At 43.7% G+C, this 21,533-nt stretch overlaps 2 protein-coding genes across 5 annotated transcripts in view; both read right to left on the reverse strand.

Moving 5' to 3' along the window:
* Positions 1-858, reverse strand: part of LOC110536768 (YTH domain-containing protein 1) — a 41,839-nt gene extending 40,981 nt beyond the window's left edge. For 3 of the 4 annotated variants that reach the window (XM_036936754.1, XM_036936753.1, XM_036936751.1), the window contains exon 1: positions 619-857. In XM_036936754.1, coding sequence (XP_036792649.1) covers positions 619-627 — 9 coding nt within the window. In that variant the 5' untranslated portion in view covers positions 628-857. Of the gene's footprint in view, positions 1-618 lie in introns of all 4 variants that reach the window. The other variant, XM_036936752.1, reaches the window with a different exon arrangement.
* A 4,503-nt stretch (positions 859-5,361) lies between these two features.
* Positions 5,362-17,265, reverse strand: LOC110536871 (UDP-glucuronosyltransferase 2A1). The gene is made up of 6 exons (XM_021622549.2): positions 16,358-17,265; positions 14,100-14,248; positions 13,746-13,877; positions 13,267-13,354; positions 9,442-9,661; positions 5,362-6,234 (listed from the first exon to the last, which is right to left on the reverse strand). The coding sequence occupies exons 1-6, from the start codon at positions 17,079-17,081 to the stop codon at positions 5,964-5,966; spliced, it is 1,584 nt and encodes a 527-aa protein (XP_021478224.2). The 5' UTR covers positions 17,082-17,265; the 3' UTR covers positions 5,362-5,963.
* Between the last annotated feature and the right edge of the window lie 4,268 nt (positions 17,266-21,533).

A 21,533-nucleotide genomic window follows, 5' to 3' on the forward strand; every position in this document is an offset into this window, starting at 1 on the left:
ACATCTGGTTTTTAGAAACTGTGGTGCTGTTTTCTTTGCTAATTAGCTATAACAGTAAGACTAGTATCTAGTAACCAAATGAGTATTATAACTCGTTAACTAGCTATCGAAACGTGGTAACGTTAACCTGGCTTTGTGTAAATGAATATTAGCATATTTAAATGAACTCACTGACTGGCCATTCCAAAAAGCCAGTTGGGAGAAACTCGCGTCGTTGACAAAACTTCATTAATTACTGACTTCATTGTCCCCATGGGGAAATGTTGTTGCAGTATCATGTACACGTTTAAAGTGGCGTTTAAATACAGAACAAAAATGGACAATACAACTTCTATAACAGTTACACACACATATATATGTTTTGTTTTAAAGACTAGCCTGCTGGCCTTACTGAGTTTATAGGAAGATTATCCCGAGCTATTTAGGAGGGATATCACACCTGGCACAAAGGATGGTTAGAAACACAGCCAGAGAGATGTATATAATGATGCTCATGTCTCCGCCCTAACAATGGGAGTCATCCTAGAGTCGGGAAGGCTAGGGGACAAGTTTAGGTCCAAAAAAATAAGCCCATAGAAAATCATAAACCCATAAACTACTGCGATTAACGTTACGTACCTTTCTCATCTCGTTTGTCGACCGCCATCTTCCGCCCCTTTCCCTGCTTTCCGCTAACCTTTAGAGGACTCGTTTTTACCTTCGCTCACGGGTGACCCGATAGCTAACTAAATACTTATTTAGCAAAAAAAATGTGTTAAATTGATGCCCCCCCTCCCCTTCAATGTTTACTAGAAGTGGGTCTCATCGTAGCTTCTGAAATGGCGGATCCCTCCTTTATCTTCGTGTTCATTTCCGGTTGACTAGACCCCGTGTTGCGAATTGCTGCCTTTCGCAGGTCGGAGTGCAGATTGCACATTTCTAACAAAAAGGCATTTAAATTGCACCACGATCTAACCCTACACCCATCCCACTACTTTGGCCCTCTAGATGACACTACACCAGGCCGTTGGACTGGAAAGGTGGAACCCCTTCTCTCAAAACTCCCTGTAGATCTCCTGAACTAATTTATTCCACCTTTATTTAACCAGGTAGGCTAGTTCTCATTTGCAACTGCGACCTTTTTTCAACTTGCACGCACCCTGTGAAGGTGAAATAAACACCTGCCGCGCTCTGCGCGTGAATCCACACCTTTCTCTCCCTGAGTATTCATTACAATGTTGAAGTTGAAATGGTGCCCGAGGAGTGGAGGAAACGTTTTTGGCGAATTGCGGTAAAATTCTCTGTGGTTCTAAATCAAGTTGTTGTGAAGTCTGAAAATGTCAGAAACATTAACTTGCTTGACCCCTGCAGCAGGTCATGTAACTGTTTGTTATATGCAATACTTGCTTTGTGGACTTCATCAGACAGATGTTGTTCTCTGGTTTTGTAATGAAACAAAGGTGTGGTTGAATTTATTCTTATTGTCTCAGCCTTCATGCCTTTATATCACGTTGGCAAGGCATATTAACTAACAGGTTATAGAACAAACAACGCAATTATCACAACACATCGGTTGTAATATGGCTTTTCCAAACTGACTTAAAAATAAATAAATAATTTCACCTATATTTAACCAGGTAGGCTAATTGAGAACAAGTTCTCATTTACAACTGCGACCTGGCCAAGATAAAGCAAAGCAGTGCGACACAAACAACAACAACAGAGTTACACATGGAATAAAACAAACATACAGTCAATAATACGGAGTTACACATGGAGTAAAACAAACATACAGTCAATAATACAGAGTTACACATGGAGTAAAACAAACATACAGTCAATAATACAGAGTTACACATAGAGTAAAACAAACATACAGTCAATAATACAGAGTTACAAATGGAGTAAAACAAACATACAGTCCATAATACAGAGTTACACATGGAGTAAAACAAACATACAGTCAATAATACAGTATACTTGGCACCGCTACAGCATTCAACACAAATCAAATTGTATTTGTCAAATGCTTCATTAACAGGTGTAGACTAACAGTGACATACTCCCTTACAGGCCCTTCCCAACAACGCAGAGAGAAAAATATAGAAACATAATAACAAGAGGAATAAATACACAATAAGTAACAATAACTATAAACACATGGTGCACCAGTACTGAGTCTATGTGCAGGGGTACCAGGTAATAACATGGTTATATACAGGGAGTACCAGGTAATAACATGGCTATATACAGGGGTACCAGGTAATAACATGGCTATATACAGGGAGTACCAGGTAATAACATGGCTATATACAGGGAGGTAATAACATGGCTATATACAGGGAGTACCAGGTAAAAACATGGCTATATACGGGGAGTACCAGGTAATAACATGGCTATATACAGGGAGTACCAGGTAATAACATGGCTATATACAGGATGTACCAGGTAATAACATGGTTATATACAGGATGTACCAGGTAATAACATGGCTATATACAGTAAGTACCAGGTAATAACATGGCTATATACAGGGAGTACCAGGTAATAACATGGCTATATACAGGAAGTATCAGGTAATAACATGGTTATATACAGGATGTACCAGGTAATAACATGGCTATATACAGGAAGTACCAGGTAATAACATGGCTATATACAGGAAGTACCAGGTAATAACATGACTATATACAGGGAGTACCAGGTAATAACATGGCTATATACAGGAAGTACCAGGTAATAACATGGTTATATACAGGATGTACCAGGTAATAACATGGCTATATACAGGAAGTACCAGGTAATAACATGGCTATATACAGGAAGTACCAGGTAATAACATGACTATATACAGGGAGTACCAGGTAATAACATGGCTATATACAGGGAGTACCAGGTAATAACATGGTTATATACAGGGAGGTAATAACATGGCTATATACAGGGAGTACCAGGTAATAACATGGCTATATACAGGGAGTACCAGGTAATAACATGGCTAGATACAGGAAGTACCAGGTAATATCATGGTTATATACAGGGAGTACCAGGTAATAACATGGCTATATACAGGAAGTACCAGGTAATAACATGGCTATATACAGGAAGTACCTGCGCTGTGATTGGCTCAGTGTTCTGTCACTCATGGAGACACTACGTCACTGCAGAATCTACAGGGAGAGCTAGACAGTTGAAGCCGTCTTGGATGCTGCCATAGATTTACATTATGAGTGCCCATCCAAGAAGGTTCAAGGTCATTGGCCACAGATAAAATGACCTCAAATCACGTTATAGCAACCGTAGCTTTTGTTTGGACTGATCATGCTACTTTCAAAATCTTAGCTAGCAAGCTAGACAAGCAGTCATCATCATGAACCACGTCCACAATCTACTGGCAAATCCTTTTCAATCCTATGAAGATAAATTATAGATACAAGGTATCGGTTCTCATCGGACATTGGACAAGTTGGAAATCGCAAATTGTACAATGAGTGGTTTGGAACGAATCAGTGGCTAACTGCAAGCGTTTCAAAGCAATCACTATTTTACTTCCTCTGCCTGCTATACGGTGGAGAGGGTTTGTGGTCCAAATCTGGATTTAAGGCTTTAAAACATCTGTCTTAAATGGTCTATTTTCCAAGCTTAAAAATGATAAACATTCACTAGCAACACCATAGGCCAGAAAAGGTTGAATACATTGACCGTGCTGTCAATCCAGCATGACTTCTGCCGCGTTCAAGACAACTGGGAACTCGGTAAAAAACGTGCTGTCAATCCAGCATGACAGTCTTTTCTCATTCAAATATTTGTTTTCAACATAAAGTTCAGTAATAGACTATGTGATTCTAGGGCTTGTAAGTAAGCATTTCACTGTAAGGTTGTATTCGGTGCATGTGACAAATACAATTTGATTTGATATTGCCAGGGTTGTTTTATGCAATTTCTGTTGTCTAGAAATCGTTATTTTATTTTCCTCTTTTGGATCACACATAATTATTGAAGAACCAAGTTTTCATTATCTTTTTTTAATTTTACCCCTTTTTCTCCCCAAATTCGTGGTATCCAATTGTTGTAGTAGCTACTATCTTGTCTCATTGCTACAACTCCCGTACGGGTTCGGGAGAGAAGAAGGCATGTCATGCGTCCTCCGATACATAACCCAACACAGCGCGCATCCAACCCGGAAGGGTTGGCAACGCTGGTGCGCGATGAGACAAGGAGATCCCTACCGACCAATCCCTCCCTAACCCGGACGACGCTAGGCCAATTGTGCGTCGCCCCACGGACCTCCCGGTCGCGGCCGGTTACGACAGAGCCTGGGCGCGAACCCAGCGCCCTTAACCACTGCGCCACCCGGGAGGCCAAGTTAATGTCATTATCAATTTAGGTTGTAAGCATTACCTTTTTACTAAAGGTAATGTAAGGTAAGGTAAGGTGACTTTTTATGTCAGAAGCATTTGATTTTGCAATTCCATATATAATTTCATATATATGTTATAACGTTTCGTTCCTCACGTCCTTGTCAATCATTGGTTCATTGGTGAAATTAGCATTATGACGTCTTTAATGAAATCATTCAAAAACCTTTATTAATGCAATTGCAGACAGAAGTTGACAAACGGGAACATAGCACGCATGTTTCTGAGTAAGTTCTGCCTCATACTAAAGGTCACAAGTTGTTTAATTATACCAAAGTCCCGCCTTAGTGATGTCACTGCCTACGCCATTACCTTTTTACTCTGGAGACCAATAACCTGCATCCATGGCGATACAAGCATAGAGTTTCAGGGTTTATCTAAAAGCCCCTCCCCAAAGTGGATTTATTGTGGAATGTCTGAGTAGTCGCTTATCTCCCACACTCCCCTGCAGAGTTCTGTCTCAGTCACACATTGAGCGAGTGAATGAGAAAACAACTGTGGAACAATTCTAAACCTCTATAATGAATATTGTTAATCTGTAGTCTAGGACCCTATTAACTATTAATATAACATAAGCACAATCAATTATTCTAATACGTCAAACATTTGTACAGCCCCAAATCATGACCGCTAGGTGAATCCTGACATGTCCATAACAACTGTTTTCACCCCATGACATAAGGAGACATGTCCATAACAACTGTTTTCACCCCATGACATAAGGAGACATGTCCCCATGACATAAGGAGACACGAAATGTTATGTAGCTACGCTGGATTTCTGAAATCTCTATACAAAAAAAACTGTACGACAACTAGATCCAAGTTCAATGTCTAATTTAACTGATTCATGTTTTTTATATGTTATAATGACAACTTACACTGCTATAAATGCAAGGACAGAAAAGGTAATGCTTTTTATATGTTATAATGACAACTTACACTGCTATAAATGCAAGGACAGAAAAGGTAATGCTTTTTATATGTTATAATGACAACTTACACCGCTATAAATGCAAGGACAGAAAGGTAATGCTTTATGGCACATGATTTTGGACAAATCAATCAAGACACCAACCATGATAAAGGGATAAACATAGGTGTTAAATCACCAAGGACATTTTATTGACTATAGTTAAAATCCCCTCATATATCTTAATGTAATGACATGAAAACAAAATGGCTGATTATTATAAATGACTTATCAGCAGCTTTAACATGTTGTCCCGTGTAGGAAATCCTCATGGGTACCCTAGTTCATGTAGACCCTTTCGCACTATGATAATGTCGCCCATGATGATAATGCCCACTACGATAATGTTGTCCACGACGATAATGCACACTACGATAATGTCACCCACGACGATAATGCCCAATATGATAATGTCACCCACGGTGATAATGACCACCACGATAATGCCGCACACGACGATAATGCCCGCTACGATAATGTCGGTCACGACGATAATGCCCACTACGATAATGTCACCCATGATGATAACGCCCACTACGATAATGTCTCACCATGATTGTTTCAGTACATGACATTATTACCAGACCAGGGTAGTCACTCTGTCTTCGGTCTTGCTTTAGTTTTCCTGAAGCAGAAAGTACATGTTTTAACTGAGACTATAATGAAGAGTGCCGTCACGGAGAGCAGGGCAGCGGTCACGTCCAGACAGTGGTACTGGTACCAGCTCAGGTTATGGGACTCCACCCTCAGGTGCTTGGCACCCTTGTTGCGTATCACAAACTCAATCCAGAACACTGCTGTATCCAATGGCTTCATTGGCTGGTCGTGGTGGAGACTGGAAAGCCTCATCACGTTTTCTTTGTACCTGGTGAAAGAGAAAGGGATAGTAGTTATTTTTGTCTTATAGTATCCAGTCTGTTTATGCCATCACACCAAACTGTAACCAGTGCATGCAACCTGGTTCAGGTTGTCAGTCAACCTACCAGGGTAGTTTACAAACAGCACAGGAATGAAATCATCATCATGTATTGATCACATCTTTTTCTAATGCTGCAGAAATGTGCTTGAAAAGCATCATATCCAGATCCATTGGATGCAGTGATCACAACATAGTAGGCGTGTCTATGAAAACCAAAGTTCCAAAGGCGGGGCCTAATATAGTGTATCAGAGGCTTCATTGGCTGTATTCTTATGTTGTTGATGTAATATTTGTTGGTCTGTGGTGTGTAATGAGGAGCAACCAGACGCTGCTGGTCTGTGGTGTGTAATGAGGAGCAACCAGACGCTGCTGGTCTGTGGTGTGTAGTGAGGAGCAACCAGACGCTGCTGGTCTGTGGTGTGTAATGAGGAGCAACCAGACGCTGCTGGTCTGTGGTGTGTAATGAGGAGCAACCAGACGCTGCTGGTCTGTGGTGTGTAGTGAGGAGCAACCAGACGCTGCTGGTCTGTGGTGTGTAATGAGGAGCAACCAGACGCTGCTGGTCTGTGGTGTGTAATGAGGAGCAACCAGACCCTGTTGGTCTGTGGTGTGTAATGAGGACCAACCAGACGCTGCACTTGACACATTTATGAAATTGGTTATTCCAGTTACTAATAAGCACGAACCCATTAAGAAAATAACTTTTAAAAACTGTTACATCGTTGTGGATTGATGAGGAATTGAAAAATGGTATGGTTGAGAGGGATGAGGCAAAAGGAATGGCAAATAAGTCTGGCAGCACAACCGATTGGCCAACGTATCGCAAATTGATAAATCATGTGACTTGACTGAATTAAAAGAAGAAGAAACGACACTATGAAACGAAGATAAATGACATAAAGAATGATAGTTAAAAGCTTTGGAGCACCTTCAATGACAGCTGCATCATTCATTGAATCAGATGGTTCATTCATCACAATGACATTGCTAACTACTTTTTCATTGGCAAGATTAGAAACCTTAAGACATGACATGCCAGCAGCAAATGATGACACAACACATCCAAGTATATCTGGACAAATTCTAAAAGACAAGATTTGTACTTTTGTATTCCGTAAAGTCAGTGTGGAAAAGGTAAATTTTTTTGTTGTTGTCTATCAACAATGATAAGCCACCGGGGTCTGACAACTTGGATGGAAATTTACTGAGGATAATAGCGGACGATTTTGCCACTCCTTTTTGCCATATTTTCAACAGGCCCTAGTTTTGTCACACCTGGACTACTGTTCAGTCATGTAGTCAGGTGCCACAAAAAGGGACTTAGGAAAATTGCAATTGACTCAGAACAGGACAGCACGGCTGGCCCTTAAAAGGACACGGAGAGCTAACATTAATAATATCCATGTCAATCTCTCCTGGCTCAAAGTGGAGCAGAGATTGACTTCATCACTACTTGTATTGATGAGAGGTAATGACATGTTGAATGCACCGAGCTGTCTGTTTAAACTACTGGCACACAGCTCAGACACCCATGCACCCACATCAACAAGACGTCTCTTCACAGTCCAGAACAGACTATGGGAGTCGCACAGTACTACATAGAGCCATGACTACACGGAACTCTATTCCACAGTACTACATAGAACCATGACTACATGGAACTCTATTCCACAGTACTACATAGAGACATGACTACATGGAACTCTATTCCACAGTACTACATAGAGCCATGACTACACGGAAATCTATTCCACAGTACTACATAGAGCCATGACTACATGGAACTCTATTCCACAGTACTACATAGAGCCATGACTACACGGAACTCTATTCCACAGTACTACATAGAGCCATGACTACATGGAACTCTATTCCACAGTACTACATAGAGCCATGACTACACGGAACTCTATTCCACAGTACTACATAGAGCCATGACTACATACATGGAACTCTATTCCACAGTACTACATAGAGCCATGACTACATGGAACTCTATTCCACAGTACTACATAGAGCCATGACTACACGGAACTCTATTCCACAGTACTACATAGAGCCATGACTACACGGAACTCTATTCCACAGTACTACATAGAGCCATGACTACACGGAACTCTATTCCACAGTACTACATAGAGCCATGACTACATGGAACTCTATTCCACAGTACTACATAGAGCCATGACTACATGGAACTCTATTCCACCTCAGGTAACTGATGCAAACAGTAAAATGAGATTAAAAATGTGATAAAAATACAACTCATGGAACAGCGGGGACTGTGAAGCAACACAGACACGTGCAAACACACACGCGATAACATACGCACTAAACACACACGTACAAATGGAATTTGTATTGTGGGCACAGTATGTGGTAGTGGTGGACTAGGGGTCTGAGGGCACCCAGTGTGTTGTAGATATGTGGTAGTGGTGGAGTAGGGGTCTGAGGGCACCCAGTGTGTTGTAGATATGTGGTAGTGGTGGAGTAGGGGCCTGAGGGCACCCAGTGTGTTGTAGATATGTGGTAGTGGTGGAGTAGGGGCCTGAGGGCACCCAGTGTGTTGTAGATATGTGGTAGTGGTGGAGTAGGGGTCTGAGGGCACCCAGTGTGTTGTAGATATGTGGTAGTGGTGGAGTAGGGGCCTGAGGGCACCCAGTGTGTTGTAGATATGTGGTAGTGGTGGAGTAGGGGCCTGAGGGCACCCAGTGTGTTGTAGATATGTGGTAGTGGTGGAGTAGGGGTCTGAGGGCACCCAGTGTGTTGTGAAATCTGTGAATGTATTCTAATGTTTTTAAAATTGTATAAACTGCCTTAATTTTGCTGGACCTCAGGCAGAGTAGGGTATCCATAATAAATACAAATAGAAATCAACTGCAATGTCCCAAGGGGGGACATCATCCGTGGGGGGACATCATCCGTGGGGGACGACATGTTCACTGTTGCTTTGTTTTATATTTAAGGAGAAGTGAGGCATTCCAGAACAACTAAAACGTGATAATTTCCTCCCGGACTTTTTAATACAGTAAATGTCAAAAAATACCTTACTGACACAGGTTGTTGGCTTTGAAATAAGCCAATCAGCAAGTGAGGAAACCAATCGTAAGCGAATATTTTTTATATTTTTTTGGTGTCTGCAAAAGGACTTACGATGGGTCATTGATCACAGAGTTGAGTCCTTCCGTCAGATCTTTGGATGTCATCTTGTTGAAGTCCATGATGACAGCCGCTCCTTTGTTCTTCATGTGCATGACGTTGACTGACTGGTCAGCGAACAGAGGGATACCCACCATAGGAACTCCATGGTAGATGGCTTCATAGAGTCCGTTGGTTCCACCGTGAGTGATGAAGGCTTTAGTCTTCGGATGCCCTTTTGGGATATACAACACAACGACAATGTCACGCCCTGACCATAGAGAGCTGTTTATTCTCTATGTTGGTTAGGTCGGGGTGTGACTAGGTGTGGGTCATCTAGGTGTTTGTATGTCTATGGTGGCCTGATATGGTTCCCAATCAGAGGCTTATCGTTGTCTCTGATTGGGGATCATTTTTAGGTAGCCATTTTCCCCATTGTTGTTTGTGGGATCTTGTCTATATTGAGTTGCCTGAGTGCACACCAGTAGCTTCACGTTTCGTTTGTTCTTCATTGTTTTGTTTTGGTGAGTTTCTCTTTATTAAAAATATGTGGAACTCTATTCACGCTGCGCCTTGGTCTCATCATTACAACGAACGTGACAGACAGAGAGAGAACAGGGTTGTAGGGTCCCATTGTTCCCTAGGTTGACGATACCCAGGCTAGGACAAGTCTCGGCCTTGGTCTCATCATTACGACGAACGTGACAGACAGAGAGAGAACAGGGTTGTAGGGTCCCATTGAGCCCTAGGTTGACGATACCCAGGCTAGGACAAGTCTCGGCCTTGGTCTCATCATTACAACGAACGTGACAGACAGAGAGAGAAAAGTGTTGTAGGGTCCCATTGATCCCTAGGTTGACGATACCCAGGCTAGGACAAGTCTCGGCCTTGGTCTCATCATTACGACGAACGTGACAGACAGAGAGAGAACAGGGTTGTAGGGTCCCATTGTTCCCTAGGTTGACGATACCCAGGCTAGGACAAGTCTCGGCCTTGGTCTCATCATTACAACGAACGTGACAGACAGAGAGAGAACAGGGTTGTAGGGTCCCATTGTTCCCTAGGTTGACGATACCCAGGCTAGGACAAGTCTCGGCCTTGGTCTCATCATTACAACGAACGTGACAGACAGAGAGAGAACAGGGTTGTAGGGTCCCATTGATCCCTAGGTTGACGATACCCAGGCTAGGACAAGTCTCGGCCTTGGTCTCATCATTACGACGAACGTGACAGACAGAGAGAGAACAGGGTTGTAGGGTCCCATTGTTCCCTAGGTTGACGATACCCAGGCTAGGACAAGTCTCGGCCTTGGTCTCATCATTACAACGAACGTGACAGACAGAGAGAGAACAGGGTTGTAGGGTCCCATTGTTCCCTAGGTTGACGATACCCAGGCTAGGACAAGTCTCGGCCTTGGTCTCATCATTACAACGAACGTGACAGACAGAGAGAGAACAGGGTTGTAGGGTCCCATTGATCCCTAGGTTGACGATACCCAGGCTAGGACAAGTCTCGGCCTTGGTCTCATCATTACGACGAACGTGACAGACAGAGAGAGAACAGGGTTGTAGGGTCCCATTGATCCCTAGGTTGACGATACCCAGGCTAGGACAAGTCTCGGCCTTGGTCTCATCATTACGACGAACGTGACAGACAGAGAGAGAACAGGGTTGTAGGGTCCCATTGATCCCTAGGTTGACGATACCCAGGCTAGGACAAGTCTCGGCCTTGGTCTCATCATTACGACGAACGTGACAGACAGAGAGAGAACAGGGTTGTAGGGTCCCATTGTTCCCTAGGTTGACGATACCCAGGCTAGGACAAGTCTCGGCCTTGGTCTCATCATTACGACGAACGTGACAGACAGAGAGAGAACAGGGTTGTAGGGTCCCATTGATCCCTAGGTTGACGATACCCAGGCTAGGACAAGTCTCGGCCTTGGTCTCATCATTACGACGAACGTGACAGACAGAGAGAGAAAAGTGTTGTAGGGTCCCATTGATCCCTAGGTTGACGATACCCAGGCTAGGACAAGTCTTGGCCTTGGTCTCATCATTACGACGAACGTGACAGACAGAGAGAGAAAAGTGTTGTAGGGTCCCATTGATCCCTAGGTTGACGATACCCAGGCTAGGACAAGTCTCGGCCCTGGTCTCATCATTACAACGAACGTGACAGACAGAGAGAGAAAAGTGTTGTAGGGTCCCATTGATCCCTAGGTTGACGATACCCAGGCTAGGACAAGTCTCGGCCCTGGTCTCATCATTACGACGAACGTGACAGACAGAGAGAGAAAAGTGTTGTAGGGTCCCATTGATCCCTAGGTTGACGATACCCAGGCTAGGACAAGTCTCGGCCCTGGTCTCATCATTACGACGAACGTGACAGACAGAGAGAGAAAAGTGTTGTAGGGTCCCATTGATCCCTAGGTTGACGATACCCAGGCTAGGACAAGTCTCGGCCTTGGTCTCATCATTACGACGAACGTGACAGACAGAGAGAGAACAGGGTTGTAGGGTCCCATTGAGCCCTAGGTTGACGATACCCAGGCTAGGACAAGTCTTGGCCTTGGTCTCATCATTACGACGAACGTGACAGACAGAGAGAGAACAGGGTTGTAGGGTCCCATTGTTCCCTAGGTTGACGATACCCAGGCTAGGACAAGTCTCGGCCTTGGTCTCATCATTACGACGAACGTGACAGACAGAGAGAGAACAGGGTTGTAGGGTCCCATTGATCCCTAGGTTGACGATACCCAGGCTAGGGCAAGTCTCGGCCTTGGTCTCATCATTACGACGAACGTGACAGACAGAGAGAGAACAGGGTTGTAGGGTCCCATTGTTCCCTAGGTTGACGATACCCAGGCTAGGACAAGTCTCGGCCTTGGTCTCATCATTACAACGAACGTGACAGACAGAGAGAGAACAGGGTTGTAGGGTCCCATTGATCCCTAGGCTGACGATACCCAGGCTAGGACAAGTCTCGGCCTTGGTTTCATCATTAGACGAACGTGACAGACAGAAAGAGAACAGGGTTGTAGGGTCAAAGACTGTGTGGGACCTACAGGGCCCATGTTCATAAAGCATTTCAGAGAAGGAGTGCTGATCTAGGATCAGTTTGGACTTTTAGTTTATAGTGAATGGACAGGGGGTGACCTGATCCCTAGGTTGAAGATACCCAGGTTAGGACAAGTCTCGGGACCAATCCCTAGGTTGAAGATACCCAAGTTAGGACAAGTCTCGGGACCAATCCCTAGGTTGAAAATACCTAGGTTAGGACAAGTCTCGGGACCAATCCCTAGGTTGAAGATACCCAGGTTAGGACAAGTCTCGGGACCAATCCCTAGGTTGAAGATACCCAGGTTAGGACAAGTCTCGGGACCAATCCCTAGGTTGAAGATACCCAGGTTAGGACAAGTCTCGGGACCAATCCCTAGGTTGAAGATACCCAGGTTAGGACAAGTCTCGGGACCAATCCCTAGGTTGAAGATACCCAGGTTAGGACAAGTCTCGGGACCAATCCCTAGGTTGAAGATACCCTGGTTAGGACAAGTCTAGGGACCAGTGCTGCTGTTAGATCATTTCTGGTCCAGTTGTTTAGAATTTTTCCTCAGTTATACATTTTTACATTTTAGTCATTAAGGCAGATGCTCCAATCCAGACGCGATTTACAATTAGTGCATTCGTCTTAAGATAGCTAAATGAGGCAACAACACATCCCAGTTGTATGAAAATAGCTATGGGCTATTAGAATGGTAGTCTTATTAACCTTTGTTATCTTCAACTTGATCCTAGATCAGCACTAACTCGCAAGCCAAGGATTATAAAGACAAGTTATTACCTAGTAAGTCATTCTGTGGAATCCACTCATAAAGTCTTGTGTTGGGAGCCAGGGTCTCTGGTTTCTCCCCACTGTATCTCCACAGCACCTGGCGAGAAAACAGGAATAAGAATCTGCAATGAAACGGTACTCATAACCAGAAGTTATGGTTTTCTGAAGGGGGCCCCGATGGCCAAATTCATCAACACCTCTGAATAAATCCTGTGTAAAAAAAACAAAGAAGAAAACACAGTAGGCTATCTTGTATATTTGTATCCCACAAATGGATCAGATTGAGGGGACATATGTTCTCCCTGCTTAGTTTCAATGGGCAACTTATAACAACAAAGGCAGATTCCCAAATGGCTCACTATTTCGATATTCCCTATATAGTGCACTACTTTTGACCAGAGCCCTAAGTAAGTGCTCTAAATAGGGCATAGTGTACATAAATAGGGCCATTTTGGAACGAAGCCTGAAACAAACAGAACCAGACTCACCTTCTGTGGTATCTGTCCCAATGCAGTGGCTACGGTGTTTCCTCTCTCTGTGGTCAGGTTCTTGACCATGGAGCCCAGTGAAAACACTACGATGCCGTCATCTCCTGAACTCTGCACAAACTCCTCCATGGCCTGATAACCAACAATGACACAGTCCACAGTGTCTCAATGGTACCAAATATGATACTTTATTGGGATTCAATGATAATCAGCCATCATGCCTGACAGTATCTTATTCACGGATGGTCTATGTCTGTAATGGTACCCTAGTGTACTAGATGGAATTTGGGTGCCGTTTCGGACATCGGCAATCAGCACTGCTTGTAAAATAGCATTTAAAAGCAAAAGCCTTACCTCTGAAAGTGGCTTTGCAGGTTTGCAGTGAAGTCCTCCCACAAATTTGAAGTTTGGCAGGAAAGGTCGAGGATACTCAATGTCCCAGTATGTTCGTATCAACCAGATGTCAGCCTTCCCCATCATCTCACAGAACCTAGTTGGACTTCCTGATACATGTAGAGAATAGAATCAGAACCTTCATTCACCAAGGAGATGTACATATACCCATAATTTACACAGTCTACATACATTATATATACAGTATTGACTTTGCAGTGGGGCAAAAAAGTATTTAGTCAGCCACCAATTGTGCAAGTTCTCCCACTTAAAAAGATGAGAGAGGCCTGTAATTTTCATCATAGGTACATTTCAACTATGACAGACAAAATGAGAAAAAAAAATCCTTAAAATCACATTGTAGGATTTTTAATCAATTTATTTTCAAATTATAGTGGAAAATAAGTATTTTACGACAGACAGAGAGAACATTTGAAACAGTGGCCAGATAAACAAAACCAAAGTTTTCTAACAGGGTGAGGAAACCAATATGTCGTGTTGTAATTTGGGTGAACTAGCTATTTAACATTGAGGGGGAAGGAGATCATTCCTGTAGCAGGAACAGCACCATCTAGTGGTCATAGCCTGGTAATATCAGGATGTAGGAGTAAACCCAACAACTTCAATGACTAATTTCTCAGAACATGGGGGAAGAAAATATCACATTACAAAAGGATGAAGAAACAATACTCCAAGCGGCAGCTCCATGCGACTTGTCGGACATAGAGAACTGATATTGTATACACATTTTTGGGGTGGGTTTGGCGAAGGGTGTGGGGATTCCGTGGGTGGCTTTTCACCATTTTATTTAGATTATTCATGTCGTACGCATTGTCAAATAATGTTTGGTCCAAATCAGACATTAGGTACTACACCCAGAGGCTAGTTTATTAGGTACACCCATCTAGTACCGGATTGGATTCCCCTTTGCCTCCAGAACAGCCTGAATTCTTCAGGGCATGGAAACATTGCTCAATTGGTATCATGGGACCTAACATCTGCCAGGAAAACATTCCCCACACCATTACACCACTGCCACCAGCCTGTAACGTTGACACCAGGCAGGATGGGGGACATGGATGGGGGCCATGGAACCGGGAATGGTCGGAACTGGCAATGTTTTTCCACTCCTCATTTGTCCAGTGTTGGTGATCACGTGCCCACTGGAGTGAAACACGGTGTGGTCGTCTCCTGCAATAGAACCATCCATGACGAGGACCGACGAGTTGTGGGTTCTGAGTTGTCGTTCTGCGCCGTTATTTGTCTGTTTGAGGCCCACCTGTTGACTTGCATGATTCTTCCCATTCATCTTTAACCTCTCATCAACCAGCTGTTATCGCCCACAGGACTGCTGCTGACTGGATGTTTTGGTTTGTTGCATCATTCTCAGTAAACCCAAGACACTGTCGTGCGTGAAAAGCCCAGGAGGCCGTTTCTGAGGTACTGGAACCGGTGCACCAGGCACTGATCATACCAGGCTCAGTCACTTAGGGCACTAGTTTTGTCCAGTCTGATGTTTAATCGAACAGTAACTGAATGCCTCGTTGCCTGTCTGCCTGCTTTATATAACAAGCCACATGACTCCACTGTCTGTAGGAGCGAAATATTTTCATGAACAGGTGGTGTACCTAATAAACTGTCCGAGTGTATATTTATTGAATATTATATGAATCCTATAACTGTTACCTGGAAAGCCATGACATGAGGTTCAAACTAATACACTCGGAACAAAATCAGACACATTCACTCAAAATCCAACACAGAAAAACAAATTAAATGAAGAACAATGTCATGATAATGATAAACCAAGTGATGACAGGAAGTACTGATCTAAAAAAACAGACCTGTAGATTTACCCTCTGAGGAAAGACTCTTAATGCGTCCCAAATGGCACCCTATTCCCTAAATAGTGCACCCTATTCCCTACATAGTGCATCACATTCCCTACATAGTGCACCCTATTCCTGGGGCAGCAGGTAGCCTAGTGGTTGGAGCGTTGGACTAGTGACCGAAAGGTTGCAGGATCAAATCTCTGAGTGGACAAGGTAAAAATCTGTAATTCTGGCCCACTGTTCCTAGGCCGTCATTGAAAATTAGAATTCGTTCTTAACTGACTTAAATAAAGGTAAAATTAAATAAAATAGTGCACGGTCTAAAGTAGTGCACTATATGGGAATGGGGTACCATTTGGGACGTAGACAGAATTCTGATCAACTTACCCTTTATCTCACTGTACAAAGTGTCCATGGTCGTTAGTAAGTGTACACTCATAAAGATATCAAAAAAAGTATACGTAACGAAATTGTGGACCCGCTCAAAGAAACTCATTTTGTCTGTGTACGGCAATTCCGGGGAAGGGACGTAAGAGGAAGGTGCTGGCATCTGTGCACATCGCCTCTCTAACACCATGCCAAATGAGAACCTCAAGGAGAAAATCAGAGGCAAGTCAAGAGCATCCGCGATTAAGTCACTGCACGGGAACATCGGATCAGAAAGGAGCGCGTCAAACTTGGACAGTTTCAGTGACTCCAGAAGCTCTTTGTCATTGAACATAGACTTACACATGTTGACCGTTAGAACGTTCATTTTCTGCATGAAGTCTCTGATCCACTGTCCCAGTTGCAGCACGGACGTGCTGTGAGACTCGTTCATCCACCACTTTATGAAGCCATCATTGAGAGCCTGCCAGTCTTGTTTTTCATGGGGTACATCGTAAACCTTGAAGCCGAACTTCTCTGGCCTGGAGAAGTCGACGGACGGCGAGGCGGTTGACACCAGCACGGTAACACTATGGTTCCTCTCCACTAGCTCCTCCAGGATCACTCGCATGTTGAGCCAGTGACTGTACTCTCCGGGAAAGACCAGCACGTTGCCACCCTGCGTGCCCAGACACCCGCAGAGCAGGAGGGGCACCGACAGCAGCAGCATCCTCACAGAAACCATCCTGGGGAATAGACTAGACAGTAGCCTCTGACACCCAGACTTCCGAGTCAACGAGATGAGGTTTGGAAGGATGTCTCCACAGACTAAGTAGACCGGAGGTTGATGTTTTCAAGGCGACCACATACAACCAAGAGAGGAATAAGTGAAAAATCCTTTAAAAAAAAAAAACCCAGCAGGTTGTGACTCTAATATGTCAACAACACTGTAAAATAGGGAGTATTCAGTGCGGTTTCAAAGCCTATTGGTCAGAGGGTATTATGATAATTAACGGTTGTGTAACTCCTGAACTTGAGCCAACTCTTTTTCAATGAGGTAAAAGTACACGCGAACAAAACAAACACATACCCTACTGTGAGAAGAGCTTGAATTTCACAGTATTTCCACAAAAGGTAGAGCCACTTCTGTTCCGTTCATATCTTGGCCCCAAAAGCATCTTAATGCTGAAAGTTCATCATTAGAACCTTCGTAGATACATCATTAAATCCCCCCCCCCCCCCAAAAAAAAAACATAGTTAGTAAAGTTGTTATATACCCACTGCCTCAGACCACTTGTAAAAACAGCTAAGAGCATTTTTTTTTTTGTTGCCCTTCCGCGTCACTTTGTACGCAGAAGATCTCTGCTAAACATATAATCAAGATGTTGATCTTGTCTGTCTATGACCTCGGATAACTTGTGAAATGAAGTTCACAACAAACACACAAAAAAAGAAAAGTTGTCTTTGAACAAGAAAAGGGAAGGATAAGAATGAATGGCAGTAGGCCTACACATTTAAATCATATTGACGTTAATGTCATGTTCAGTCAACGGAGTTAAACATACATTTCATGATGTGTAACAACATGCGCAATTATGTGCCAAATGGATATGTGATTGAGTGGATTATTATAGGGTAAGCATTAGAATAAGTTGCCTCATTAGTTGCAGTCATTAATATTTATCGGAGCTGATCCGTCGTCAGTATTGTGAAATTATTATAATGTCAAGATAAGATTAGAATGGAGAAATCTGATCTGAGAGCAGAGTTGCCTTTCTTTTGATCCTATCTGTATAGACACAGGCTCCAACTACGCACATAGGGCCCGATTCAGACTTAGGTAATGCATGCCCTTCCTATGCACTTCTCAGTAGTTGGTATTCAGACTGACCTTATGCAGGTGCATAACGGGCTTTGCAGGTGTGATTCCCTTGTGCGTGGTGAATACACTTTAATTGAATTCAACCGCTGAATACCCTCCCATTTGCTGGCCAACAGAATTTATCCTGGATTTTTCATTCAATAGGGTTTTCAGTACATTTATTGAAAGTAATTCCTTTAAATGTGGTGCACCTTTTTAATTAGTATTTTATCAAGAGACTGACTAGAATATATGAAGAGAACGATTCAGAATATTAGGGATCAGTTCTACTTAATTTCCATGAACATGTTAAATGTGCAACCAGAGTGAAAACAATTCTAGATCACCTGTACTCCACACACAGAGACGCGTACAAAGCTCACCCTCGCCCTCCATTTGGTAAATCCGACCACAATTCTATCCTCCTGATTCCTGCTTACAAGCTCAAATGAAAGCTAAAATTAAAGTGACTCGGTCAATAAAAAAGTGGTCAGATGAAGCAGATGCTAAACTACAGGACTGTTTTGCGATCACAGACTGGAACATGTTCCGGGATTCTTCCGATGGCATTGTGGAGTACACCACCACATCAGTCACTGGCTTTATCAATAAGTGCATTGAGGACGTCGTCCCCACAGTGACTGTTTTTCATACCCCAACCAGAAGCCATGGATTACAGGCAACATTCGCACTGAGCTAAAGGGTAGAGCTGCCGCTTTCAAGGTGCGAGACTCTAACCCGGAAGCTTATAAGAAATCCTGCTATGCCCTGCGACGAACCATCAAACAGGCAAAGCGCCAATACAAGGCTAAGATTAAATCATACTACACCGGCTCCGACGCTCGTCAGATGTGGCAGGGCTTGCAAACTATTACAGACTACAAAGGGAAGCACAGCTGCGAGCTGCCCAGTGACACGAGCTTACCAGACGAGCTAAATCACTTCTATGCTCACTTCAAGGCAAGCAACACTGAGGCATGCATTGGAGCATCAGCTGTTCCGGACGACTGGGTGATCACGCTCTCCGTAGCCGATGTGAGTAAAACCTTTAAACAGGTCAACATTCACAAGGCTGCTGGGCCAGATGGATTACCAGGACATGTGCTCCGGGCATGCGCTGACCACCTGGCAGGTGCCTTAACTGACATTTTCAACATGTTCCTGATTGAGTCTGTAATACCAACATAGTTCAAGCAGACCCCCATAGTCCCTGTGCCCAAGAACACGAAGGCAACCTGCCTAAATGACTTCAGACCCGTAGCACTCACGTCCGTAGCCATGAAGTGCTTTGAAAGGCTGGTAATGGTTCACATCAACACCATTATCCCAGAAACCCTAGACCCACTCCAATTTGCATACCGCCCCAACAGATCCACAGATGATGCAGTCTTTATTGCACTCCACACTGCCCTTTCCCACCTGGACAAAAGGAACACCTAAGCTAAGGATCCTGGGACTAAACACCTCCCTCTGAAACTGGATCCTGGACTTCCTGACGGGCCACCCCCAGGTGGTGAGGGTAGGTAACAACACATCTGCCACACTGATCCTCAACACTGGAGCCCCCCAGGGGTGCGTGCTCAGTCCCCTCCTGTACTCCCTGTTCACCCACGACTGTATGGCCAGGCACGACTCCAACACCATCATTAAGTTTGCAGACGACACAACAGTGGTAGGCCTGATCACCGACAACGACGAGACAGCCTATAGGGAGGAAGTCAGAGACCTGGCCGGGTGGTGTAACAATAACAACCTCTCCCTCAATGATTGTGGACTACAGGAAAAGGAGGACCGATCACGCCCCCATTCTCATTGACTCGGCTGTAGTGGAGCAGGTTGAGAGCTTCAAGTTCCTTGGTGTCCACATCACCAACCAACTAGAATGGTCCAAACACACCAAGACAGTCGTGAAGAGGGCACGACAAAGCCTATTCTCAGTCAGGAAACTAAAAAGATTTGGCATGGGTCCTCAGATCCTCTGAAGGTTCTACAGCTTCTACATCGAGAGCATCCTTACTGGTTGCATCACTGCCTGGCACGGTAATTGCTCGGCCTCCGACCGCAAGGCACGGCAGAGGGTGATGCGTACAGCCCAGTCCATCACTGGGGCTAAACTGCCTGCCATCCAGGACCTCTACACCAGGCGGTGTCAGAGGAAGGCCCTAAAAATTGTCAAAGACCCCAGCCACCCCAGTCATAGACTGTAATCTCTACTACCGCATGGCAAACGGTACCGGAGTGCCAAGTCTAGGACCAAAAGGCTTCTCAACAGATTTGACCCACAAGCCATAAGACTCCTGAACAGGTAATCAAATGTCTACCCGGACTATTTGCATTGTGTGCCTCCCCCACCCTCTACTCTCTATTTATCATACAGTTGAAGTCAGAAGTTTACATACACTTAGGTTGGAGTCATTAAAACTTGTTTTTCAACCACTCCACACATTTCTTATTAACGAACTATGGTTTTGGCAAGTCGGTTTTATTAATGAACTATAGTTTTGTCGTTAGGACATCTTCTTTGTGCATGACACCCAGTAATTTTTCCAACAATTGTTTACAGATTATTTCACTTATAATTCACTGTATCACAATTCCAGTGGGTCAGAAGTTTACATACACTAAGTTGACTGTGCCTTTAAACAGCTTGGAAAATTCCAGGAAATTATGTCATTGCTTTAGAAGCTTCTGATATGTAAAAGGAAGCAGAACAGAAACTGGATACTCTTTGGTTGACTGATGTAGCTGGCAAAGTAATTGCTGTTTAACAGAAAAAAATGAAAGTGTTTATTCGCAGTGTTGAGCTAGTATTGTATCTGACGTGTAACGTTAGCTACTGTTCCATTCCCTCTCGACTGAGGTGAATGAATAAGCTAGGCCAGTGAGTAGCTACCACAGCCAGGTCGTCTCTAGCCATCTGTCAGATAGTAATAATAGCCACCTCCATATCGCTATCTGACAGCAGTTATTTGTGTGGAAATGTTTTGTTACGTTTTAGAAGTAAATGAACTTGGCAAGCTTTCGCCAGTTGATATACTGTTCCAGAGAGAGCTGGCCAGAAGTTGGCTTACATTAGCTATTATTTTTGCCTCAATCAAACTAGACCTGAATCAAACAATGAAACCATCGGCCAAACGATTGAAGATTGATATTCTGATGTTTTTTTCAGTGCAATGTGAGTTATATTAGTCAGTTTGGCAGTGTATTCTTATTGATCTATCAGTTTCCTTAGCTAATTCCTTACTTTTCACACCGACACAGTAATAAACAGCTCTAACATTACAGACTTCACTGTCATGGTGACTGGTTTTTTAATCTCGTTCCTGCCAGCACCAG

The sequence above is a fragment of the Oncorhynchus mykiss genome, chromosome 12 (genome assembly GCF_013265735.2).
Source record: "Oncorhynchus mykiss isolate Arlee chromosome 12, USDA_OmykA_1.1, whole genome shotgun sequence".
In the NCBI taxonomy this organism is placed as follows: Eukaryota; Metazoa; Chordata; class Actinopteri; order Salmoniformes; family Salmonidae; genus Oncorhynchus; species Oncorhynchus mykiss.